At 40.9% G+C, this 24,867-nt stretch overlaps 3 protein-coding genes across 3 annotated transcripts in view; all 3 read right to left on the reverse strand.

Annotated features, from left to right (window-relative positions):
* The window catches only part of LOC144526048 (carboxy-terminal domain RNA polymerase II polypeptide A small phosphatase 1-like), a 29,411-nt gene extending 29,004 nt beyond the window's left edge, over positions 1 to 407 (reverse strand). The window contains exon 1 of the mRNA XM_078263220.1: positions 8 to 407. Coding sequence (XP_078119346.1) covers positions 8 to 80 — 73 coding nt within the window. The 5' untranslated portion in view covers positions 81 to 407. The remainder of the gene's footprint in view (positions 1 to 7) is intronic.
* A 1,610-nt stretch (positions 408 to 2,017) lies between these two features.
* Positions 2,018 to 4,956, reverse strand: LOC144526049 (SPEG neighbor protein-like). The gene is made up of 5 exons (XM_078263222.1): positions 4,673 to 4,956; positions 4,154 to 4,260; positions 3,754 to 4,061; positions 2,899 to 3,040; positions 2,018 to 2,269 (listed from the first exon to the last, which is right to left on the reverse strand). The coding sequence occupies exons 2-5, from the start codon at positions 4,258 to 4,260 to the stop codon at positions 2,131 to 2,133; spliced, it is 696 nt and encodes a 231-aa protein (XP_078119348.1). The 5' UTR covers positions 4,673 to 4,956; the 3' UTR covers positions 2,018 to 2,130.
* A 60-nt stretch (positions 4,957 to 5,016) lies between these two features.
* spegb (striated muscle enriched protein kinase b) overlaps positions 5,017 to 24,867 on the reverse strand; it is a 44,769-nt gene continuing 24,918 nt past the window's right edge. Inside the window, exons 17-41 of the mRNA XM_078262864.1 lie at positions 24,687 to 24,810; positions 23,970 to 24,142; positions 23,770 to 23,882; positions 23,392 to 23,560; positions 23,155 to 23,251; positions 22,740 to 22,940; positions 22,388 to 22,445; positions 22,173 to 22,250; positions 21,825 to 21,997; positions 21,716 to 21,742; positions 21,420 to 21,572; positions 20,281 to 20,323; positions 20,078 to 20,146; positions 17,209 to 19,954; positions 16,937 to 17,086; positions 16,253 to 16,369; positions 15,415 to 15,582; positions 15,133 to 15,255; positions 13,916 to 14,080; positions 12,735 to 13,581; positions 11,947 to 12,186; positions 11,557 to 11,780; positions 9,776 to 9,851; positions 8,906 to 9,055; positions 5,017 to 8,746 (exon numbers count right to left, since the gene is read on the reverse strand). Coding sequence (XP_078118990.1) covers positions 8,491 to 8,746; positions 8,906 to 9,055; positions 9,776 to 9,851; positions 11,557 to 11,780; positions 11,947 to 12,186; positions 12,735 to 13,581; positions 13,916 to 14,080; positions 15,133 to 15,255; positions 15,415 to 15,582; positions 16,253 to 16,369; positions 16,937 to 17,086; positions 17,209 to 19,954; positions 20,078 to 20,146; positions 20,281 to 20,323; positions 21,420 to 21,572; positions 21,716 to 21,742; positions 21,825 to 21,997; positions 22,173 to 22,250; positions 22,388 to 22,445; positions 22,740 to 22,940; positions 23,155 to 23,251; positions 23,392 to 23,560; positions 23,770 to 23,882; positions 23,970 to 24,142; positions 24,687 to 24,810 — 6,740 coding nt within the window. The 3' untranslated portion in view covers positions 5,017 to 8,490. The remainder of the gene's footprint in view (positions 8,747 to 8,905; positions 9,056 to 9,775; positions 9,852 to 11,556; positions 11,781 to 11,946; positions 12,187 to 12,734; positions 13,582 to 13,915; positions 14,081 to 15,132; positions 15,256 to 15,414; positions 15,583 to 16,252; positions 16,370 to 16,936; positions 17,087 to 17,208; positions 19,955 to 20,077; positions 20,147 to 20,280; positions 20,324 to 21,419; positions 21,573 to 21,715; positions 21,743 to 21,824; positions 21,998 to 22,172; positions 22,251 to 22,387; positions 22,446 to 22,739; positions 22,941 to 23,154; positions 23,252 to 23,391; positions 23,561 to 23,769; positions 23,883 to 23,969; positions 24,143 to 24,686; positions 24,811 to 24,867) is intronic.

Genomic DNA, 24,867 nt, shown 5'->3' on the forward strand with positions numbered 1-24,867 from the left:
AACTCACCATCCTCACGACAAGTCGCATTTTCCTCTTCGTCTCTGGTTACTTGCGTGATTATCGACGGCGAATGGTCCATTAGGTCCGTCACTCAAAGATAAGGACGTTTTTTTTTGCTGTATAAAATAGTTCGAGGAGTTATGGCAAAAATAATTATTTATATTTTGCCACTCCCTGTCTGCAAACGCGCATACTGAGCGTAAAAATAAAGAAACGCTCTAAACGGCAGAAAGGGGTACAAAACAAACCATGCCGGACCAAACCGCTCTAAAATGCAAAACGTTAAAAGTGTCTAAAATAGTGTGTTTCTAAAAGTTGTTACGTTGAAGAAGTTCATCAATTTGACCATGCTAACATGGGACTTGACGGTTTCAAGGAAGCCCCATTCTTAAAGCCACAATGCAGGATGTGAAGCTTTTCACTAAATAGCACTGTACGTGTAACGTTAACGTGTTGCTCGTTTAGTTGGGGGGGAAATGTTGTGGATACATTTCAATGCGTTTTTGGCGTTTAATTTTTAGTTTTACTTTGAGTGTTAATTCGCCGAATATAAGTGCTAACTGTATAAAACCGATATTTTTCATAATTTTTTATATATTTTCCAATATATCTTGATGATCGTAAAAATAAAAATAATTCAATTTTCGGGCGTTTAAGTGAACCGTTTCTTGCACGTGGCGTGTTTTTAAAAGTTTGTTCAAACAATAGACTGGCTCAAACACAACTTTGACGTTTGACAGGGGCAGCCTTAAAACCGACCGAGAAAAGAAAAAAAAAGGAAGTAAGGGACCGTCTTTAAAGTGCCAGATCAAAGTTACTTTCTTTCTGAAAAATCTTCAGTAAACCCATGTAAACAAGGATAGTTTTTAAAATATGTTATAGCTGCAACTGTTTAAACAGATAGATAGATAGATAGATAGATAGATAGATAGATAATTAAAATTATAGAAATAAACACAACATATAATATAAATTAAAATAGCTCAATCATGACAGAGATTAATATTCATGCTACAGAGTACTAGGCAACTATTTGGCCTTTATTGAACCAAAAAGTAAGGTAGACTATTTACCATTAACAAAAGACCTTTTGATAGGGAATGGGGGATTTTTTGTTTTTAAAGAAAAAAGTCAAAAAATGATTTTTATATTTTTTTTCTCACCAAAAAAAACTAAACAAACTTTATTCCTATTCGTCACATATACACGGTACAATGTAGTGACATTCAATTACTGCATTTAACCCATCCTAAGTATTAGGAGCAATGGGCAGCTATCTATACAGCATCCTGGGAGCAATTGCAATTTACTCTAACCTGTTAGTTATGTTGGATAGTTGTGTATCTCTAAAGTGATCTGAGCATTTGTCTCTGGTTGCAGCTTTTGCCACTCATTCATATAAGCAATCTGTTACAATGAAGGGTTTTGTATAGGTGGACTGTCTCCCTGGTGCGTCTGATCCACACAGTGTAACCTCTGTAACTATACTCTACTAAAACTTAAAAAATGAAACTTGCTGTGACTTTCTCCCTGGTTTTACTGCATTACAATTTTGAATAATGAGCATACACAGCTGAGTGGAAAAGCCAGTGTATTAATACCTGACAACTGTAATTCCTCTGATCACAGCTAAATATATCTCTGACTGTACACACAATTAATTCCATTCATGTCCACCTTGTCTTTCAAAATACAAAATACTTTTTAAGACGGTGTGGTCTTTTGGTTAGTTTTTGTACTCTAATGAGTGGTATGTTTTGATATGGATGGATACTATCTTACACACGTCTCTCACATGTACCCTTTTACGTAACCCTCTCATCTTAATGTTAAATGTCAAAATGATTAAAAGGTTTTGTATATATTATTATCGTAACATGCTGTCTTTTGAAATCTCTACCTTTGTCCCACAATACAAACGCTTTATCCTGTCATCAATAATGAATCATTTAAAAAACAACTCAAAAGCTGTTACAAAAAAAAACTCTTTACTTTTTTTTTTTTTTTATCATGGGCATGATTGAATGTACAGCTTGGAACACAGCAGCAATACAGTATATTGTCCATCGGATTGCGCTATAAGAGAACAGAGGCTTTTGCATTAGCACCAGTGTAGTTGAGAGGTTACATCAGAGGATGTCCACGCGAGCGAAGGACTGGTCTGTGCCCAGATTGTTCTCCACAAACACCTCATACTTGCCAGCATCAGACAACTTTGCATTTTTGATGGTCAAGATCGTGTTGGTGTCTCCAATGTCAAAGAATACCCTGAAAGACAATTGTAGCATCTTTATTATCACTACTTGTTACATATGCTTTCCCTAGAATTCTAAATTACAATCACTTAATTTGCAATCTACAGTAACTGGATTGTGTGTGTGTGTGTGTGTGTGTGTGTGTGTGTGTGTGTGTGTGTGTGTGTGTGTGTGTGTGCGCGTGTTTGCTTGTTTAACTATATGTGTGGGGTCTAAAAACCAGGTGTCCAGTATACTTGTGGGGTCCCGACAGCTTTGTGGGGCCAAAATGCTGGACCCCACAAGTTTAAAGGGCTGTTTGAGGGTTAAGACTTGGATTTAGGATTAGGGATAGAATTAGGTTATGGTTAGGGTGAGGGTAAGGGTCTAGGGAATGCATTATGTCAATGACGGGTCCCCACAAGGATAGTGCCACAAACCTGTGTGTGTGTGTGTGTGTGTGTGTGTGTGTGTGTGTGTGTGTGTGTGTGTGTATGTGTGTCCTGATGGCATTAGCTCACACACAATGCCTTTTCTCTATGTACACACATCCTGAAAAAAACATTGTACACACACACACACACACACACACACACACACACACACACTATAGAAATACATTATTACAGCATTCCTCCTAATTTAATCTCTAAAACAGCCTACCTGTCATCTTCTTCAATGTCATCTCCATCTTTAAGCCATGCAACATCTGGAGGAGGCTCCCCACTTATTTCAGCCTTGAGCACCACTGTTGTCCCTCTTTTGGCCTGCTTGTTGTCTGGGCCTTTAGAAACCTTAGCAGGGACTGGGGATGCATGATGCAAATACTACGTCAGCCACATGATTAATTGACGATCACAAGTGCTAGAATTGCAATTGCCTCAAAGATAGAAGTCGTACAGGATGGCGAAGGAATGTCCTGCCCTACTCTGTCTCGGATTAGCTAGTACTCGTTGCCTTTGTTTTTTGGATTGGTTAGGTTTAGGCATGAGGAGTGAGATTAGTTAGGGTTAGGGTAAGAATACCAGGATAAGCCAATCAGAGGCAGAGTAGGGCGGGACATTCCTTTCGCCATCCTAGGAAACGCAAATTGGGACACAAGAGGCACTACTAATCACTAGAGGAATGAAGCCTTGGCTTCAGACAGGTCTCAGGACAGGAGCAAACATTAGCATTAAGTCATTTCTGTCCACAGGTACAACTCTTTCTTCAGTTAGTACTTTTCACTTCATCTAGGATGATTGTTTAGGAACGTTTTTATTCCATTGTTCAAGAAAATTAGGTGTTTAGAGCAACAATTTTATAGTAGACATTTTGGGAAATACTCTTATTCGCTTGCTTGCCAAAAGTTATATGAGATTATTGGCACCACTCTCATATCTTTCCTGTAAATAGTAATATAAGTCCACACCCAGCAGCTGGTTAGCTTAGCTTAGCATAAAGACCGGAAAAAGGAGGAAAGCGGTAGTTTCTATAAAGTATAGAAACAACAAATGCCAACAGATGATCTGTACCCACCTTCCACTAGAATACAGGCAGATCCGTACATCTGACCAAATGGATTTTTAATGGAAACTGTGTATTTTCCCAGATCAGCCAGAACCCCATCTCTAACCACGAGCGCCACAAAATCCGGGTCTTCAAAAACATAGCGGTACTTGGGACCATCCTTCAGCTCTTTGCCATCCTTGGACCAGATGATGAAAGGATCTGGAAAGGCGCTCACTCTGCACTCCAGCTTTGCAGCGCTGCCCTCAACAAGAACCACATCTTTGAGATCCTGCAGGATCTTGGGAGGGCCCTTCTCCCGCAACTCTTTACGCGACCTATGTGAGAAACACGGGAATATAAGAATTCCTTCATGCTCAAAAGGCACTGGAATGTCAATGATGCCGACAGACACTGGACAGTGTTGTACCTGTGGCCGCGATACGAGGCTTGGATTCGGACGGCAGCCTCCTGAACCTGAGGATCGCTGATGTTCAGAGTGCACCCAGGTGGGGGCGCAGGCTTCACTTTGGACATCTGCAGTGGTCAGAGCAGGTTAGCGTTAGGAGGAACCATTGAAATGAGTTAAAAACCTTATTTAAAATCCAATTTATCAGAGCAGACATTTTTGACTTGTCATAGCAGGACAAGCACAGATGGCTCTTTTCTATTCAAGTGTCCCAGTAAGCCATGACATTGTGACAGTGAGCCAGCATGAACAATACCAGGACCCTGAAACTGATGCAGCTAAATGGAATTCAGCCATCATTCATTTTATTCATTGCACTTCTGCTTTTTCTACTGTGACATGTTCAAATCTGTGAAAAGGGCCTGTATACTCTGACCACTGGAAAAGAAGAGTTAGGAGGATTTTTGTTTTTAAATGCATTAAAATGCATGACCTTAGCAAGCATTTCTTTCATTTATAACTTAATGTCACATCTCTTACCTTGCAGGTCCTCACGCAGCAGCTCTCTTCTCCAGATCCACTCCAGAGGCAGCAACCCAAAACACTTCATGCTTTATATCTAGAGGTCCTCAGGGAGAACAACTCATCACCTAGATGTTCCTTTTCCTTCTTTGGATATAAAAAAATACTCAGCATGACCAGACTGATTGAGGATGCGCAACAAATGTTGCAGCCATACTTGTCTGTCCTTATAAAGCCTTCATATGAAATACTCGTGAGAATTTGGAGCAGTTAATAGTTTTGTTTGTGGTTGAAATGTGAGTCGTCCCTGGTGAGAATACACACACAGACACGACTGTTGGTCGTCGGGGTCACGTGGAGGGAGTGGCCTCAGCCTGAACTGAGAACATTCTTTGATCATAAAGTATCATAAAATCTTGATTTTGATCTTTTATTAAAGTGCAAACACCTTTCAAGTCATCTCTTCAGCTACTAGCACCAGGGAGTACAATTTAAACCGTTTTAAAATATTGTTGTAAGTTTAAAAATGGTTTATAGTAAATTCAGAAAACTGCTTCCACTTTCACACACAGTTCCACTGTACAAACAAATAGCAAGAATACATATATTTGTCATATTCCCTTTATTGTTCATAGCCTTAACAGCTGTCATGCCTTTTCCATGCCAGATTGAGAAATGTCACAAAATAAACAGCAGCAGCTATAACAAATACAGTCACTCAATAAATAAACAAATTGCGAAACACACAAAGCAGTCACAGTCATATAATCAAAAATAATCATTCATTTAACAAACTGTTTTTTTTGTCTGTGGGTCTAATATCCATCACGAGGCACTGCAACACATTCAACAAAATACGGCATAGGATTTTAATACAAAATGTGGAGCGTTCAACATCTTTTTTTTTTTCAAAACTGTTGTCTGCTTACATAAATAGTTGTAGTTTCATTTTATATGATTATAGAACATAATATATTGCACAGACAGTTTAGAATTGCAGTCTCATGCTGATCTTGCATGTTTTCATTCAGGTTTAAAACAACTCCCTCTGCATAGGAAAATGACAGAGCTGCAGAAAAAAGGGCAGTATTTCTCTAGCAATAGCATTAGAATATATAGAGCTAGTAAAATCATTTCGTAGAATTACTAACAGTCAGTCAATACACAGATTAAAACTCTTGATTTTTTGCTGAATGTATGACGCAACTTTTTGTGATACTGCCGTAAAAGACTTATCAGTGTCTGATTGCAGTTCTCGATACTTTATGTATAATAAAATGAATCCAATCTGTCACAGAAATCTGTACTTGATATTAACACGCGTGACAACAAAGTGATTCACATGCTGGTCTTAAAACTGAATTTGCACTCACAAGGCAAAGCAATGTCAAAGAAACAATACAACATAGCCATTTCTTTACCAAGAAATAATGAGGAAAGATCAAATGATCAATGCATCACTGATAAATGATCAATGTATTGTTAAAGCAAAAGGTGCTGGTACTGACGCCTGAGGATAGACTTCCAAAACAAATATTTAGGATCAACCATATTTGAACAAAAAGGGATAATGTGTACTTTCTGTGAGGTGAGACGTACCAATATATTTGGAAACAGACATTAAAACACCAATATGCCACTGAGTCTTATTCTACTTTCAATCCAAGGGACAAAAGTTGGTACGTGCCCAATTGCAGGAAAAGTTAAGTGTTTTAAGGGACTAAAACCAGAGTGAAAACAGTTAGACACAATTTATGAATTATCCCATTCTGTAATGGTTTGCAAATCAACCAGGCATGCATCCTCTCATGTACATTCTCTTGACTCTTTTCTGTGGACTGCAGAAACAAAGAGCCATCGAGAACATCTTGGAAGCCGCTGAAAAGGCTTCCCTTTGGCTTTGGATTAAGAGGGCTGACTAGTGGGGCGAATTGAGCTACCTGGACACAAGCTGGGACCTGATCACCCCCGACACGGTCACCCGGGGAAGGGTGTCTGATGATAAGACCCGAAACAGCTGATGACCTCGGGTCTATCACTGATTGTGTTTTTGAATGTTATTTTACGTTTTTATTTAGAGGTACACACCTCAACATATCTCATATATAGAGCATGGAATAAGAAGTGTCTCTTACAAATTAATGAAATGTTTCCTAGAGCTGTAAGGATTGTCTAAGATTTTTTAACATTTCATGTTTTGTATAGTTTGCAGGGGCTGTAATATTGCATATTACTGTGTACAGTGTCTTACAAGCTTGTATGGGCTGGAAACCAAAAAAGGTGTATGCCACTTAATTAGGGGAATAAATAAATAATTTCTAATTTAATTCTAACCTGTTTAAATCTTACTTAACTTTATTTATTAAAGGTTCGGCATTTAAAAGCTATCATTTATAAAAACCTAATAAATCAAACTTTTTTTTTTCAAAACCGTAGCTTTTAGAAATGGAAAATTACAGCAAAAATAAGAATTAAGATTATCATCAATGTCCTTTCTCAATGGTTTGGAAAGGCTATTGTTTATGCTGACTAATGCTAACTGGTTAAGGGCACTTGGAGGCACCCCAGTATCACCAGTGGGTTTCTAAAGCGACTGAGTTTAGCACTAAAGCCCTGAATGATCTTACATTTAATAATGATCTCGTATCTCAGGCAAAGTGCTGTACGCACACTCCAAGAATACATTGACCGACTGACTGAGCAAACTTGTAAACGTCATTTTAGTAAACTCAGAGATGAGTGCAAATATCTCTGCGTGGCTAATCCCACTGGCTCCTTTACACTGGGCTGAGTGGAAGAGCTAAGCTGAACTGGAAGCCAATGCTCTGGTTGTTAGCTTACTTGTGGTGAAGGAACTAGTGACAGTTCTGCATGGAGCCACTTATGCTGTGCATAGCGTCACTTGGAGCAAAAATGATGATCTAATAACGAATTCCAAAGCAAAACTCAGATTTTGAGAATCATTACTATGTTCAGTAACATTAGGGAAGAAATGTGTGCTGATTATAAGAGTCCTTTTCTAAAAGCCCTTTAGACGTATACTAGAATCCTCCTTTGTATTCTCTGAACTCAATTTACACTTTAAAAACTCAGAACAACAAAGTAACTGGAACTGCTACAATCTTGACAATCAGTGAGATGCTACAGCATTGTAAAAACACAGGTACTGTAGCACGAATAACACTGCTTAAGTTAAAGTTGGATTAAGTTTATGGAGAGCAATACTTAGCCCAATTCCGGGCTGTCCTTTATCACGGACACAGAATTAGACATCATAGAATTGACTTCTGGTCAGGAAACATACTCCTTGTTTTGAAATTGTGCTAAGTATTTTTTATCATCATTTTTGGAATCTCGTCAATAACCTAAAGGAAACAATGTTTTTAACATCAAAACTCTAACTGCAGCAATTTTAGGCCTTCCGTGGTAGGTAACTGCAATGCGTTCCCTCTAATCATTGTAGAGTTGACAGTAAGAAAGGAAGTAATTTATCCAAAATGTATGCAAAGTTACAAACCTTGAGGTACTAACTTGAAGACAACATCCTGCCTTGCATGAACAAGGTCCACCATATAAAAAATTACAGTCAGGCTCTTGTAACTTTGAAAGAGTTCCGTTAAGTGTGAAAGCATTCTCTAGAGATTCTCTTTCAGAACCAGACAAGAAAAGTCTCTGTAGATCACAGCCACTGATTGTTTCTTGAGTTTTTTTTTTTTTTTTTCTTCCAACCAAGTTCAACAACTCAAACCTGAAGGGACCACCCCACCTCAGGGCCCAAAGTCTTGTCTGGCTCTGAGGATGTAAAATCATGACAACTGTTTTTTGGAAGCCTGTTTTCATTGGGTGAGAGGTGTGTGGGGTGAAATTGGCACATTTGGCGTGGCGGGGCTGGTGGGGGTTTGTGGCGAGCTCTGGTAGGACCGCAGGAGGACTTTGTGCTTGGTGGCCACCTCCTCTCGCCTGCGCTGCTGGTCGGCCAAGAATTCCTTGAGACGGGTAGTTGTAAAGGTGAGAGTCTGCCTGCGAAGGCGCATCAGGTAGGCATCCTGAAGCCAGGAGTTATTGAAGCAGTCCTTAATGGAGGGACGGGCCCTGTTGAAGATCAGACAGTGAGGATCCAAATGTTAAAAACAGAAAGGGCAGCATACAATGTATTGTAATAAAGTACTGTAAAGTTCTATAAAATTAGGTCTCAGCAAAAGGCAATGATAGAAATTCGGCAACTACAAAAAGGACTAATGTTCAGCTTACCAAGGGTAGCTACAGAGGATCTTTTTAAGAAACAGAGAGGCACTTTGGGACACATTCTGGTAGAGTTTAGAGAGGTCAAACTTTGCCGCCTGGATCCTGGCTTCAGTCTCCTGAGGATCATTTTCAATGAAAGGCGACTTGCCGCTTAGCCTGGAAAATCAGGGGGAAGTTTTTTTGACACCCTCAAAACATGTCAACAATGCACAATGAAATCTAAGATGGTTCCTTAGGTTAGTTGTGAATTAGTCTCGCATTGCCAGACCCTCCTCCACAGCGCTGTGCAGGAAGGTCTGGCTAGTCCACACAGCATTCTGGGATAGGAGAAAAATGTGCTCTGGTTTATCGGAATTTCTTTAAACCAATCACAATCGTCTTAGGCACCGCTGAGTGCCGAGCCGAGCCACGGTGCCACTGCAAAAAAGCCTCGGGAAGGAACTTGTTTTGGTGGAACGTGTACGTTCAAAGGTTGTTTTAGTCGTGCAACAGAAAACTCAGAATGGACAGATAGTCTAGCTAGCTGTCTGGATTTACCCTGCAGAGATCTGAGGAGCAGTTAACAATAGTTTAAAATTACAACACAAAGAAAGCGGAAGGAAACGAGACATCCGAAAACAGACATCCGAATGGAGTGACATCTGGCGGAATTCCCGGAAGAACGAGAGCAATCCCGGAAGTGGAACGTCGTGGATATAGACTAGTTGTGAATCAAATTAATATCACAAGAGCAACAAGATGTCCAGACCATGAAAATCACAGTATATAGAAAAGACCTGAGATCTGAAATCATAAGCCTCCTTTCACATAAAGAACACGATAACATGTCTATTTGAAGAGGGCCTGCTGGCTGGAGGCTATGAAAGCAGTACTCACATGATGAAAGTCAGTACACCCATGCTCCAGATGTCAGCTGGAGGACCCACAACATCCCCTTTCAACATCTCTGGAGCTGAAGAAAGGAAAAATGTTTAGCGTTCATTGTTTTACACAGAACTTTAATTACATCTGCAAATAGTCTTCATACTATGCAGTATGTATTTATTGATGTTGTCTGTGGTCTTTTTAAATGTCTGAACGCGTAGTTTTAGTTATTAGTTTATAATACTCCTGGGATTTTATAGCTAGTGCATGCCCACTGACAAAACAGTTAATGTAATTCTGAAGTTAATTCTACTCGTTTAATCCTCTAAGTGCCTTACCTTAATCGGCCTAACCACCATCAATCAGTCACTTAGTAAATCCATAGAACACATTTCTATTCAATGATTTCTCTCAATATGCACAGGGACATTCATTTCTCCTAGGGACTTATATTTCTGATTGTTTAAATGAGGGTCTGTGATAATTGCTTTGAGTCGACAAATCTTGTGTATGTACTTTGTCCTCATGTCCCGCTTGCAAAATAGATTATGATTTAAATTAGACTTACTGAGTAAATACAGTTTAAGTAAGTTACTATCAAACTAACTACATAATCAGTACAGGAATAATATTGACCTGAGCAATCCAATAAGAGCAATCATTGATTTTTGGCCACTTGAGGGCAGCGCAACAAGCTGTAAACACACTTTCATATTACCTTATAAGGTTGATTTTGCTGAAGTGTTAGCAAAGAGTTGCTTATTTACACATCCAGCAGACACAAAGTCCAATATTCACACTCCTTTAAAGGAACACGCCGACTTATTGGGACTTTAGCTTATTCACTGTAACCCCCAGAGTTAGATAAGTCCATACATACCCTTCTCATCTCCGTGCGTGTTGTAACTCTGTCTGACGCCCCCACCGCTAGCTTAGCCTAGCACAGATCCTGGAGGTGACCGGTTCCAACTAGCCGACTGCTCCGAATAAGTGACAAAATAATGCCAACATGTTCCTATTTACATGTTGTGATTTGTATAGTCACAGGGTGTACAAATAACAAGGTCATATGAGACACAGCCATCTTCTAACCGTATATAAACTGGGAACTATATTCTCAGAAAGGCGAAGCAGTGCTACTTCTGCTACTTGGGTGGAGTGATATGCTTTGCAGCACCTGAGAAGCTCCAAGCATATCAGCACTGCTTCGCCATTCTGAGAATATAGTTCCCAGTTTATATACGGTTAGAAGATGGCTGTGTCTCATGTGACCTTGTTATTTGTACACCCTGTGAATGTACAAATCACAACATGTAAACAGGAACATGTTGGCGTTATTTTGTCACTTATTCGGAGCAGTAGGCTAGTTGGAACCGGTCACCTCCAGGATCTGTGCTAGGCTAAGCTACCGGTGGTAGCAGTTGGACAGAGTTACAACACGCACGGAAAGGGAGAAGGGTATGTATCGACTTGTCTAACTCTGGGGGTTACAGTGAATAAGCTAAAGTCCCAATAAGTCGCCGTGTTCCTTTAAGCTCTGATTTGGTCTCTACCATCCTCTAAAGCAAATAGTGGTCGGTTTATTAGGGCTTTTTCTGTAAAAACAGCCACCTACTGCGTCTAGAAATGATGCTGATGAGAGCAGTGAGACTGAATCAAAACAGTAAAATGTTGTGGGCCACAAAACCAAAACAATGAGCAAGTAATGCTAATAAGTTTTCACACTAGCGATTAGCGAAGCTTTAATTTTACATTCCCTGTGGGAATGTAAAATGAACAAACAGGGCTCTTACACATATACTCAAGCGTTCCAATAGGAGGGTTGAACTGCTTGAGGAAAAGAGGGTTGTAAGTCTGAGCGCTGCCAAAGTCAATGATCTTGATGACGTTCATGTAGGTGATGATGATGTTCTCCGGCTTGATGTCCAGGTGGAGGATGCGTCGGGTATGGAGATAGTCCAGACCCTGGAGGATCTGCACAATATAGGTGACCACGTCATCCTCGGAGTAACGGAACCTGAAACGCACCAGAAATCAGCTTGGGAGAGGGAGACTATTTTGAGGCAGTTGCTCATTGATGCATTTCTAAAACAATTCTGTTCTTTCAGTTTAAATGGGAAACCAGGTAACGATTTCACATCAGACAAGCAACCAATTTAAAACACACAGCTGTTTGGCTTCACCTGTCTGTGAGGCTGAAGAGCAGCTCCTTCCCACTGCAGTACTCGGAGATCAGCACCAAGTAGCGCGGTGTGACGTACGCTTCGTGCAGGGCCATGATCCTGTCGTGATGAAGTGACTTGAGGATGTCGTATTCCTGCAGCACCGTCTGCTTGCTGTCTGCCTCATATGGAACAATCTTAGCCATAAAGAGGTTGCCTGTGGCGTTTTCCCGGCACTCACGGATCACACCAAACCGACCCCTTTGTGACAAAGAATAAGTCAATGGTCCCTCTTCCAGGTTATTTTTTTGTTGCTGAAAACAGCTGCCTGCTGTTGCTAAAAACAACAACAGATCAAACAGTAGGCCACAAAACCATGAGTTAGCGTTAAAGACGTTAAAGCAAGAGGTAGGGATTAGAGCAAGTGGATTATTTTTGAGTAACCCGGTCATGATTTCTGGAAAGACATTGCTGTTGAGGTTTTTTTTGCGCACCACAAGCCGAATGCCATCTAGTTAAATTATATTGGAGAAAAGGCAGACATCTCTATGGCCGTTATATCTCCAACACTGGGCAACTCACACCAAAATAATCTAGATTGATAAATAGCACTACAGATAAAAGAAAAAAATATGTATTTTGGGGTGAACTGTCTCTTTAATCTATTGTAAATATAATAATATTGATTATAGCAGCTTCAAAATCTCTTGTTTTCAAGGTACAGTTTAAAGTTGTCAGCCCACATTTGAGTTAGTTTTGCTTAAAATGGGTTGTTCACATTTAAGTCAGTTTCCATTAGTAGTGATTACCTTGCTTTTTCATCCATGAAGGTGTAAGGCTTCTGTGGAACTCCCTGGCGCAGAGATCCCTCTCCAGGCTTGCCCAAAGGCGTCCTGCGTCCCGAAGGTGTGGCCCTTCCAGATGGTGTGACCCGTCCAGATGGGGTACTCAGGCTGTCTCCTCCCTGCAGCAGTGGCGTCAAGCTCTGTACCATCACCACGGGCCGTGAGACAGCCACCGGTGGCGAGACAGTCATGGGTTGTGACACAGTCACAGGTGGTGACACAATCACTGGTGGTGACACAGTCACAGGAGTGACTGAATGGGTGTTAGTTGTCGGTGTGGAACTAGATTGCGAAGGTGGAGTAACCCGCGCAGCCGCAGCTGGCACATACATGGGAACAGATGAAATAGGTTTCCCGATGGCAGGTGCAGGTGGTGGTACAGGAGATGGAGATTTGTTTGGGGCTGCATTTACAGGACTCCGAGGTTTGGGTGGGACAAGAGGGGGAGGTGCCAATTTGGTTTGGGGTTTGCTCACACTAATGCTAATGGTGGTCTTGGCTTTGGCTGCCGTGGCTTGGACAGCTGTGGTGGTCTGAACAGGAGCTTGTTCAGAGGGAGCTGTACTTACGGGCGCAGTAACAGCAGGGCGGCTAGCTTCAACCTGCACAGTGGGTTTGATGGTTACTGGAGATTTAGCCACAGAGGGAGCAGGAGCAGGAGCTGAAGTTGAGGGAGGGACAGGTGTTACTATAGTGGATTTACTGGGAGCTGGTTTAATGGGAGGCACTTTCATTGATGACATCATCACCACAGGGGGAGTAGTTGCAGGGACAGTCTTGACCACCACAGTAGCACTGGATTTAGCTGGTTCTAATGAAAGACAAGGGGAGGGGCAATAAGAGGGAGGATACACCTCAAAGACTTGATTTGATATATGAACACATTGTCCAACAAGGTATGTAATGTACGCTGTCCCAGACAAATGATATTATCAACATACACATAAAAACCTAAAATGAGTTGAGAAAAACTAAAACTACACTTAAACACAAAAAAAGAATCTTGTATTGCAATCTGTTGCATCTGACTGTATTTGTTAAGCTAGGGACGTACGTAAAAGAGTGCATTGAAAGTGAATTAATGTTGGCCTTATCTAAAATAAATACAAAGGTCTCAAGGACTTTTTTTTGGAGATAATACATACCTGAAGCATCCAGGCTTACTACTTCTGAGAGGTTGCTATAAGGGCCCTGCCCAGCTTTATTGACACATGCCACCCTGAACCTGAAGGAGCCTCCTGCTGGCAAGTCAACCACATTGCAATAACAGTCTGCCACCCCTGTAGCCACGATCAACCAGTTGGTCTCACCTGGGGAGTAAAATTAAGATCAGTGTGCCCATTTTATTTCAAGAGACAATTTATAGTTATATTACATTACACTTGCAATATTTTAAATCAAATACACACAGACACCTTGTTTTGCAACGTATAAGTGAGTCTCATATCTCATGTGTGTTGACGCATTGATAAAGTACAAAAAACTTCCCTTTTGTTAAATAATGGTTCTTATGTTGCGAGGCTGCCACACTGTATTTACGTTTCAGGTTAGATTTCATCAGCCATAAACATATAGTTTGCTACTTCACCTTCACCATGATATGCCATATAGCACACAAGTTGCCATAACAACCTTAAAGGTATACATCACACGGGCACATACGGGTACTTCTCAAAATGTAAGGCTGTGTGACCCTTTTGGAGTGAATGAAGTAAATCAGAGGAATAAAACACTTTTTCTGATTGTTCTTATAGCGGTTATGTTCTAAAGCACAAATAAACACACCCAGACCTCTGCAGGAAGGTGCCACATTGCTGGATTATGAGTTAATGCAGAGATTCTGTTTCTGTGTCTGTGTCAGGTAAACTTGCGTGTCGGTATCACGCGCTGGAGTCAAGGCAGCGGTTGGGAAAGAGAATGGGCTGCACAACCTGCCCCAACCTGTTATTGGCTGGGGGTTACACACCTACATACACTTTGCTGATGCCCATAAAGATCCCACAAAAATAAGAAGAAAAGAGAAAATATAGGCAGAGGGCAGGGTCCCTGCAGATACAGACACCACCACACACTTACTAGGGGGTCATAAGTGATGATTGAGAGGGATTCATTTTGAATTAGTCTATATATTGTTTTTTAGGAAAATCCTACATATTATGCCTTTAACTTGTTTGATGAAAGTAGGTGTGTTACAAAAAACCTCAGTATTCTGGGCAACCCACAGTATATGGTTTGAAACTCCATTACTCTTGGATCTATGTAACCCTTTTAAAACCTACGGTAAAAAGAAAATATCAACCATCCATGGGGTTTAATCTAAAAAGGGGAATAAAACGTGAAATAATTGTCATTAAACACTGACCCTCTGCTTTCCTCTCCAGAGAGTATGTGCAGGGGGCTATTGTGTCTGAGGGCCTCCACAGTACCAGGGCTATGTTGTTGTACTTCTGAGGTATTTCAGGGGTCCCAGGACGATTGGGCAGACCTGTAAAAACAAATGTATCCTTATTATATACATATCACTTGGCCTCCAGTGTCTTTTCAGGCTCTCTGTTGTCTACCCAGTAGACTATAACAGCCTTTATTACTTTATTTATTTATTTATATAAAGTACTATAATAAAAATGTATCTCTCAGTTCTTACGAGCAAGAGATATTGTGCAAGAGCTGGACACTGTGGCCAGGGGGTTCGTAGCAACACATTCATAGATCCCTGCATCCTTTTTGGTGGTCTGCATGATCATCAGTAGCTGCCGGCCATCAGGGCAGGCGATCATGTTCATCCTGGCATCAATCTCCAGGGGCTTCTTATCTGAGGAAACATGCATAAAAATGAGCTTTTATAATGAGATATAATGATGAAGATTTAAGTTTAACATCATAAATTAAAATGACGAAGAGCGTTAACTAAGTTCATTTAAGATTAAAAAAAAATTTAAGAAATTATTAAAAACTTAAGGAATGTTACTTCTCATCTCCTGTACTATTTATTTGCATGTGTCTGCAACTTCTCTTATCATGGGACCATATGTTAGTATGTAGCGAGATGCAATGTAAAGTTTGGTTTATGGTTCTGTGTTAAATCTACCGGAGGTATGTACGTAGGTATGTACTGTACGGAGGTATGCGTAGATACAGACCCTACGCTGTACCCTATGCAGTAGCCTGACGTGCACCTCCTCTGAAATGTAATTACACGTTGCGGCGACAAATGTGATTGTCTGCTTGGCTGGGCTTGGTAGCATCGCATTTCCCTGTACTAATTTCCGGGTTCTCCTTCTCCGTAAACAACATGAAATCGAGGAGAGGGTTAACTTTTACTGCTACAGAATTCCCACCGTGGTCAGAAAGAACAGGGGAGACATTTTGGTTCTCCGTCTCTGCCGCACTCATACACCCAAGAATAATTGGGCAAGTGAAGTAATTCTGACCATCCATCTGTGAGACCATTACACTGCCTTGTTTGCATCAGAGATCCTTACCTTTCATCCAGGTGACGTGTGGGTGGGGGCTGCCTGCTGGCAGACAGCTGAGTGTGACTGGATCCCCCTCCAACAGGACGTGATCCCTCAGCTTGATGTGGAATACTGGATGGAAATCTGGGAGCAAAAGACATTGGACCACTTAAATAATGTCCAGATATTGATAAGTAAAATTAAAAGTTATGATTTGCTGTATCCAATGATGGTTAAGATCGACATCACTGGAACCACTGTACAACTTCTGACATAGGATCAGCTGGGAAGCTTTGTCTTTGTGTTCTTCCCCCAAAACCCTCTTCATTTTTGCTATTGCTATAAAGAGGTATATGTTTGAGCCATACAAAGGCATCACATGTACATTTATGAAGCAATCAAATTGTATTTGTTTACTGACGTTGACATAAATTTGTTTTTGGTTTGATTTTAAATTTGGTCGACCATTTAGCATGCAATGTTTAAGAAAGGAAACTTAAGTTCTTCTGCTAAGCTAAGCTGCTGCTACTGACTGACTAACTGCCCTATATTTAATGGAAAGATATGGGAGTGGTCTTCTTATCTAACTCTGGGGAAGAAAGCGATAAAGCTTATCTCCCCAAATGACAAATTATTGCTTTAAGCTCTTATTACCTTACCATTGACACAGTGCAATCAGAATCTCTTCATGCACATTCCTGTGTAACTTACCAGAAGCTAGTCTGGAATAATGGCGTGAACGCAAGGAACTATTTTCTCTGGAGATTGCTGTTGGTATGTCCGGCTGTGATACTGTCTTATCTCGCCTCCCTCTGGTCAGGCCCCATCTGTCCCAGCGGGATCTGCGCTCAGTCTCCACAACTGTACAAGAAAAAAAATATTGCCTCCATGAATCAACCATCATGCATTTAAGAAAGTACTTTCTTGATATGAGAACGTACAACTTTTCAAAGATATGACGTATGTGTATATACCATACATACCCTTAGGTGTTTCTGACTTTAGGCTGGACATGGAGTCTAGAGACTCTGATGAGGCACCATTACTGGCCTGAGATGCCAGCTGGTTCTGAGGAACACTGACATTCTTCATAGCACGGCTCTCTGACGTTGAACGACGAAGCAATGAAAGAATGGGTGTCCTCTTGGTTTCCTTGTCCTCTGATGCTTTCCTTTCCTCTGAGAAACTGCGAATTCTTGTGGAGATACCCGCCACTGTTGATTCAATCTTTCTGCGCATTGCCAAGACCGGCGATTCATTAGGTTTCTTTAGCTCCTTTTCATCTTGTTCCACCGACGCATTATCCCCACCATCCATGCGTGTCATCTCCACTTCCTTCTTCTCCTGTGACCCTCTTCGGCCGAGAGTCCAAGAAAGCCTACGTCTTGAAGCAATGGAATCCTCTTCTTTGGTCGTTTCGTCCTTGCGCTCAGTTGACGGAGTTCTCTTCAGGCGCATAGAGAGCCTTTTCATAAAGCCTTGGTCCTTTTGAGCTTCACGAAGGTCCAGGACTGACTTTGACTTCTCCTCAAGTCTTCTTGGTGCTAATTGCAATGGTGCACCGATTGGGCCCGGTCTGTATATCTCTTCACCTGACTCTGTGGAGTCTGGTGAAATCGCTTGTGATTTGTCCTCATTTTTTGACCGCGACAGAAATTTGAGACTTCTTGAGAGGGAAGATTCACGTTTTTTGAAGCGTGCCTCAAAGACCTCTTCAGAGGTAATGTCCTCGAAATCAACTCCTGCTGAGAGCTCTTGTTGGGATGAAGAATGTAAGGTAGTCTTCGGTGGACTGGGTTCTTTTGTCATCATTTCTGGTGATGCTACCCGGGAGTACACAGCAGCATGCTCAATGGTTGACATGATGGCTGGCTTTGGTGGACCAGGTAAAGCAGAGGACATGTTGGCAGGTGGAGATGTGGGTACCAATGTGTCAGTTGATACTGAGGATGATGAGGTGGCTGGAGCAACAATGGGTGTGGAAGGGCCTAAAGGTTGGTCATTGAGAGGCTGAACTGCAGGGACCATGATGGTCTGCATAATACTTGCATATGCTGACGTGCTTCCATCTGGAAGAACAACTCGAGCAGGAAGCGAGGGTGGTACATAAGTTGACACATTTGCTGATGGATGGGGATATTCCTGTGTTGGTCTCACCATAACTGAGCTTGTGGTTATGATCATATCCGAAGATTTTGCAGGCATAGTTACTTCGTTTACATTTTCTTCAGAGATGTCTACATTTCCTTTTGCATTCGATTCAGCAACACTGACAATTCTTTCCTCTTCCTCTTTCATAATCTCTCCTTTTTCTTCTTGCTCACTCTCTCCTTCTTCCTCCATTTTCTCTTCACGTTTCGAGCTTTGGGCCACAGGAGGTGGTGTAGGAATTCCCTGGCCCGTATACTCGGATTCAATCATTGGTTCTTCTGATATGCTCATGTCCTTCTCTGAGAAACCACTTGTGCTTGATCTCTCATCAAAATTACTATCTGTGGTCAGCCCATCCATCTTTTCGTTCATAGTGTCATCAGGCTTTATCTCTTTCTCCATTAATGACTCCTCGCTTTCTGTTTTGGTTGGACTTTCCTGCACAATAGACTCTGGTGTCTGCAGTTTTGGTGAAGGTTCCCTGGGAGTTACTGGACGGGAGTCTAGCTTGATTTGCTCAGTGAGCGATGACATAGATATAGCCTCCTTGAGTCTTCTCTCTTCTACCTGTGCCAAGGGTATCTCCAAAGGAGCTCCTAAACGGCGGTGTAAAGCTATGGGTTCTGAATCACCTTGACTGAAGGAAGCAGTTTTGCGCAAAACTTTGGGTTTGGGAACGTCCTCCGTTGCAGAGTCGCTGGATGCAGCTCTGATTAGTGGGGGTGGGCCCAAACGAGCAGTACGAGAGTAGCGATCTGAGGATATTGCACGTTTTTCATCTCCCATTCCTAATGTTTCCAACAGAGGTCCTCTTAGCCCACTCATCTTGTTGTCCACAGAGCCACCACGAAGCAGTCGCTGTCTCATCAGCTCCAGTTTAAGAGCATAGTCTTCTTGACTCATCTTGGCAGTTCCTGGGCTGGTGCTCCTCCTCGGTAGTTCCATAGAGACAGCTTTCTTGAGAACTCTCCTCCCATTCTCTTGGTTTCCTTCTCCAGCTCCTTCCTCCGGTGTAATCCGGAGCAGCAATGCACTGTCAGCTGAGCCTCCACGTCTTAGCTCTCCTCTTCGTGGTCCACCCTCTGGTTTGTCCGACTCCATGCTTGAACCCCTTCGCAGGGGTTTTCTAGTCAGCTGTGACTTTTGCGGCAATTCAGCGGGGGATTCTTCATCTGAGGAACCCTTGTCATTTTCTTGTGACGACCTTTTCCGCAGGCGGCCTTTACCTGATAATTCGACCCCTTCTTTATCTGTTTCTTTAGGGTCACACTCCATTGCCTTCTGGGCTTGAGCAGGAGACCCAGACAATATACTCGTTCCATCCTGCTTTCCTGTTTCCTGCTCATTGGTCTGGATGTCATTAAGTGATATCCTTGATCCAGAAAATTCCATATTAAGTGGCATTGGAATAAATGGCAGTTCACCAATGTCTTCATCAGAATCTGAAGATGATGATGGCAAAGGGGAACCTTCTTTAAGGTGCCTGGGAACGGCAATGGAGACATGGCTGGAGGAATCGTTTAGCAACTCAGGTATGGACCTCATGACCATTTTGGATTTATAACTGATTAGTGAACGCTGTGAAAGAGGAAATATGATACAGTTAAAAAAAATTTAAAAGATGTGACCATATAATTATGGATCGGCATTCTAATTGTAACCAATATAGAAAGCCAGAATAGGCAATAAAACATCCCCCACCTGCCATTTTCTGCGAGACACAAACTTCTTCAGGGCCTCTGTACTTATGGCCTTCCCCTTGCTCAGTATCTGTACAATAAGTAAACATTAAATGTAATAAAAAGAAATTAGAAGTAGCAAGGTATTGTCAAGGAGAAATGACTGCAGAAATTGGTTGTCGATGATTAACACTGTAGTGTGAAGTACCAATGGCCTAGTCTTACCTTGAACCAGGGGTGTCGGAGACATTCTTGAGTATTAGGTCTCCTAGAGGAAGATGATGGCATATTTCAGTCTTCCAGGTTTATGCATATTTGTTCCATTATCTAGCTTCTTTTTTTTTTTAAGAGTTTTTTTGGGCTTTATTCACTTTATTTCAGTGATAGTGGATAGACAGAAAGGTGGGAGAGAGATGGGAGATGACATGCAGCAAAGGGCCGCAGGTCGGACTCAAACCCAGGCCGCTGCAAGGGGCGCAAGCTCTTACTGGGTGAGCTAGAGGTCGCCCCTCCATTATCTAGCTTAATAAACTGGGTTGTCTTAGTTATCCTAAATCCCAAAAAGGTTAAAAGCACCAGAGGAATATGGTCATATAAGACCTGCAGACAAGGACTAGAGAAAAATGGAATATAAAAACCAAATGTGCATCTGATAAGCATATAACATTGAAACAAAAGCATTAACATGAGCAACTTCACTTATTATGGAACAATTTTCTCTATGCAGTAACAAATTGGCAGAGAGGAAACTGTGGTGACAGCTGTGACATATTCTAGAGTTATTTAAACAGCTTTGGAAAATTAATTATAATACTATTATTACTATTTACTATTAATTATTATATAAAAATGTAAGGAGATATCTATAACAGGTAACAAAGGAAATAAATATCAAATTAAATTCTAAAAATATCCATGAAAACCTTTCAATATTACATTAAAATGTAAAAGTATTTAATTAAATCTGAGAAGAGTGAATGAGACGGATATTGAATTTACAAACTGCACACTTTACATCATCATCTCATTGCAAAATCTGCTCTGTATTTGTGTGTTTTTACAAGTAATGCCAAATTTATTGATAGATGTTAAATAAGGACATTTTTATCAATCGGATTTCTCATTCTGATACAGTGTGTTTACCTAAAAGACTATACTGTATAGACTAAGATTGTATTTTGGATGGTTTCAGACATCAGGATTGACTGAAAATATGTCCTTATATATATATATCTCAATGCATTATTCAGTAGAACTCATCTGAACGGCTTGTTGCAATTATAAATGATATAAGTATAGATGTATTTTCACAATAATGTTACATAAAACAGATCTTGATAAAGAAATGCAGTAGAGTAACTCACAGCCTGTCTGCTACCAGCAGTTTTATGATGAACCCTTTAGCCTCTCGGCAAAGCTCAGCAAACATGCTCTCCTCAAAGGCCACATTGTAGTTCCGGATGTTCAGTGCGGAGCTGCGGTCATTTTCTCCAGCAAATGGAGAAACTCCCGTCACACTGATAAAAGAAGCAAATACTCACGTTTAATGACAGCCTACGGGTAGGCCTGAACAGGCAAACATGTCAAAAACTGACATTGACATTCAGAAATACATTTAATAATGAAGAAAATAAATACTTTTACTCAAAATTATACTTACCACAGGTATGCAATAACTCCAATTGACCTTGGAAAATAAAGAAGACAATTAGAAAAAGGCTGTGTGTTAACAGAAAACAAACAAACTCTAAGTTCAAGGGATAATTTACCAGATGTCTGTTGCTTTTGACACAGGGGTCTGATTGACAATTTCTGGTGCGACAAATTCTGGTGTGCCATATTTGCAGTATTGGGCCTCATCGGGTGTGAGCTGCACTGCGTTACCGAAGTCACAGATTCGGATCTGATCACCCAGGGAGTCTGCCATGAGGATGTTATCAGGCTGTAAAATAAAAGAATACTATTTTATCATGTTCTGCCATCAGTGTACATTTTGTATGATCATTTGCTAAATGTAAGAACAAAAACTCTTCCAGAATTCCATTTCTAATACACGTTTTTTATATCGAAAGGAAGACAATGAAAGAGTGGGAGAGCGAGGATCCATGAGTATCTACCTTAATGTCCAGATGTATGATGTTTAGATGGTGAAGGTAGTCCACGCCCTCAATCAGTTGTCTTATACACGAACGCACCTGATGGTTCCAAAACACAAACATACCAGTACAGTCGTAATTTATTTGATAAATAAATTACATACATTTGATCATGACGTTGAAATTGAAGTGTTTAGTGTAAGATTTGCTGTGCAGTCATAAAACACAGGACTTACATCAGACTCCATTACTGTAGATTTCCTTGTAAATCTGTCAAGCAGCTCCTCATGGCATCTTTAGAGATTCATTAAGGCTATTCCTTCTGGGACTTTAGACGCATTATACAAAAATTGCTAATTGTTTGTAATCATTTACAATATGTATGCATGTATACATGTTTATTTCACTCTTAACAAGCCAGACTTTTTCACAAAAAGCTTTTCAGAACAACACAATGCGTACAACTACATAAAGAAAAGTGAAAAAGCTCATTTCTTTTATTTATATCATATCATTTCACTTACTTTTCAAGGCTAAATGTGTACTCTGCATCAGTGTACTCGTGTTTTAACAGCATAATAAGGATACAATTCAGTGATGATGATGACTGCATTCTTTTTCTCAAAGGCATCCTGAAAGTAAAGGATTCTCTCGTGGTCCAGCTTGGAAAGCAGGTTCATCTCTCTCCGAGCAGACGCCTTCTTCTTGGCCCTTGTGGAGATAAACTTTGCAGCATACTCCATTTTGCCAACCTTCTGGGTTACACGTTTCACATAGGAAAATGCACCTCTGGAGGAAAAAATGTAGGAGGAAAACTCAGTTCATCACTACTCAAGTCCGGAATGATTCAAAATCTGTTCAAAATAGCAAGACGGAGGCATTGAGACATGAGGAAATACAGCATATGTTGGGGTATTTAATAAAAACTGGTTCTAATGCAGAAAACGGTTATTTTGCATTATATAAGTATGGGATTTCAAATGCTGCCTTTAAAATGCCTTACCTTCCAATTTCCTTGTGAATGTCATAGTTGTCAGTGAGTCTGCGCATTTTTCTTAGAATAGTCTCCTCATCGTCCATTGGATCCTCTTTACGTTTAGCTACAGTAATGAGCAAGTTTTTATTAATGAAGGGAACTCTGACTCCAAATAATGACAGTATTAGTTCCTTCACTTAGCTTGTTAGACATGCATTCAAGGAGTGTCAGATTTTTTATAGCTCTGATAAATTGACCTCTTACCTTCATGAATGGTGAGTTCAGCTTTACAGGACACAGATCCTGCCAAGTTCCTGGCAGTGCAGGTGTAAACCCCGGAGTCCTCTGGGCGAGCGTTTAGGACCACCAGGGAACATTCATTATCATCGTACACAAATGTGTAATGGCTGCTCTCCGACAGCAGGACATCATTCTGAAAGCAAATACTGTATGTTTTGGCAATGGTTCTTCGAAGATTTATAACAAAAAAATGATCGGTTTTGATAAATCTCCATTTACTGTAAACAAATAAAAATTCTAATTCAAATAAAAAACAGACCCTCCTGTATAGTTCAGTTTATCTTGGTATTCACTTACTGTATTACTGTAAATTAATGTTTGACTGCTAAAATGGATAAAAACCTTGAACCAGAGGATGTCAGGAATGGGTCTGCCCTCCACAACCACAGCAAAGCGAGGGGTCTCCCCAGCACAAACGTCCAGGTCCTCCATGATAGTTTCAAATGTTGGTGGAGCTGTGGACAGAGTTGCAAAGGTGAAATACCAAGTTACATTAACTAGACAGGCAGACAGACAGACAGATAGATCGATCGACTGCCTACCTGCCATCTCAACGTTGAAGGTACAGCTGTCGCTGCCATACTTGTTGGAGGCCACAAATTGCATCTCTCCGATGTCAGCACTCTTGACTTTAAGCAGCTTCAGCGTTTGCTGGTCATCATCTGGCATTGTCATTTCATACAGGCCTGGCTTGCTGGCGAGGACCGCTCCCCTCCTGTGGAGAAGTGTTTGTATTGTAACCCAGGATTAATAAGTTGTAGTTGGAGAGCAGAGCAGCGGACTCACTGGGCAGGTGTGGCGTGTTTTTTGGCTCATGCTTGAGGGCGATTCAGGGCACAATAAAAACAACTTTTTCACTGTTCTGTAATGTTTGATAATCACTTGGAAATCAACAGCTGCCTGTATGAATTGTCATACACCCTGACTATCCTGTAATACACTGGGGTCCAAAGGTGGCAACCTTTCCACCAGATACCACTTGACTTGGACTAGTGAACTAATCATGAACCAACAACAACACTACAAATACAACTGCAGTGTTGTTATAAACCTATGAATATGCCAGTTGGCACATTGTTTCTTTTCTTTGTTTGATGAGATTAAAATGAAATTAAAAATGAAAACAGTTAATGTATATAAGTATACTGTATATGTTGGAAAACGTATCACAGGAAAATACGAGTAAAGTGCATTCATTTAAAAAAAAAAATAAAGACAAAAGGTTATTAAAAGAAACTTGACAACAGAGACACAGATACCTCTTCCAGATGACTGCAGCGTTGACATGATTGAGGGTGACAGTGATGGTGACTGACTGGTTTTCCATCACATGGACAATATCTGGCTTATCAATAATCACTGGAGCCTCCTGAAGATAGGGACCTAGAAGTAAATCCCAAATGTACACACAGAGAATATTTAATAAACCGTTAGCACACA

Source organism: Sander vitreus, chromosome 11 (assembly GCF_031162955.1).
Source record: "Sander vitreus isolate 19-12246 chromosome 11, sanVit1, whole genome shotgun sequence".
In the NCBI taxonomy this organism is placed as follows: domain Eukaryota; kingdom Metazoa; phylum Chordata; class Actinopteri; order Perciformes; family Percidae; genus Sander; species Sander vitreus.

Coding starts and splice junctions, on each gene's coding strand:
- LOC144526049 (XM_078263222.1), bottom strand. CDS start 4,260: ATGTCCAAAGTGAAGCCTGCGCCCCCACCTGGGTGCACTCTGAACATC. Junction 3,041..3,753: donor TGCCTGTATTCTAGTGGAAG/GTGGGTACAGAT, acceptor ATGCATCCCCAG/TCCCTGCTAAGGTTTCTAAA. Junction 2,270..2,898: donor GACATTGAAGAAGATGACAG/GTAGGCTGTTTT, acceptor ATTGTCTTTCAG/GGTATTCTTTGACATTGGAG.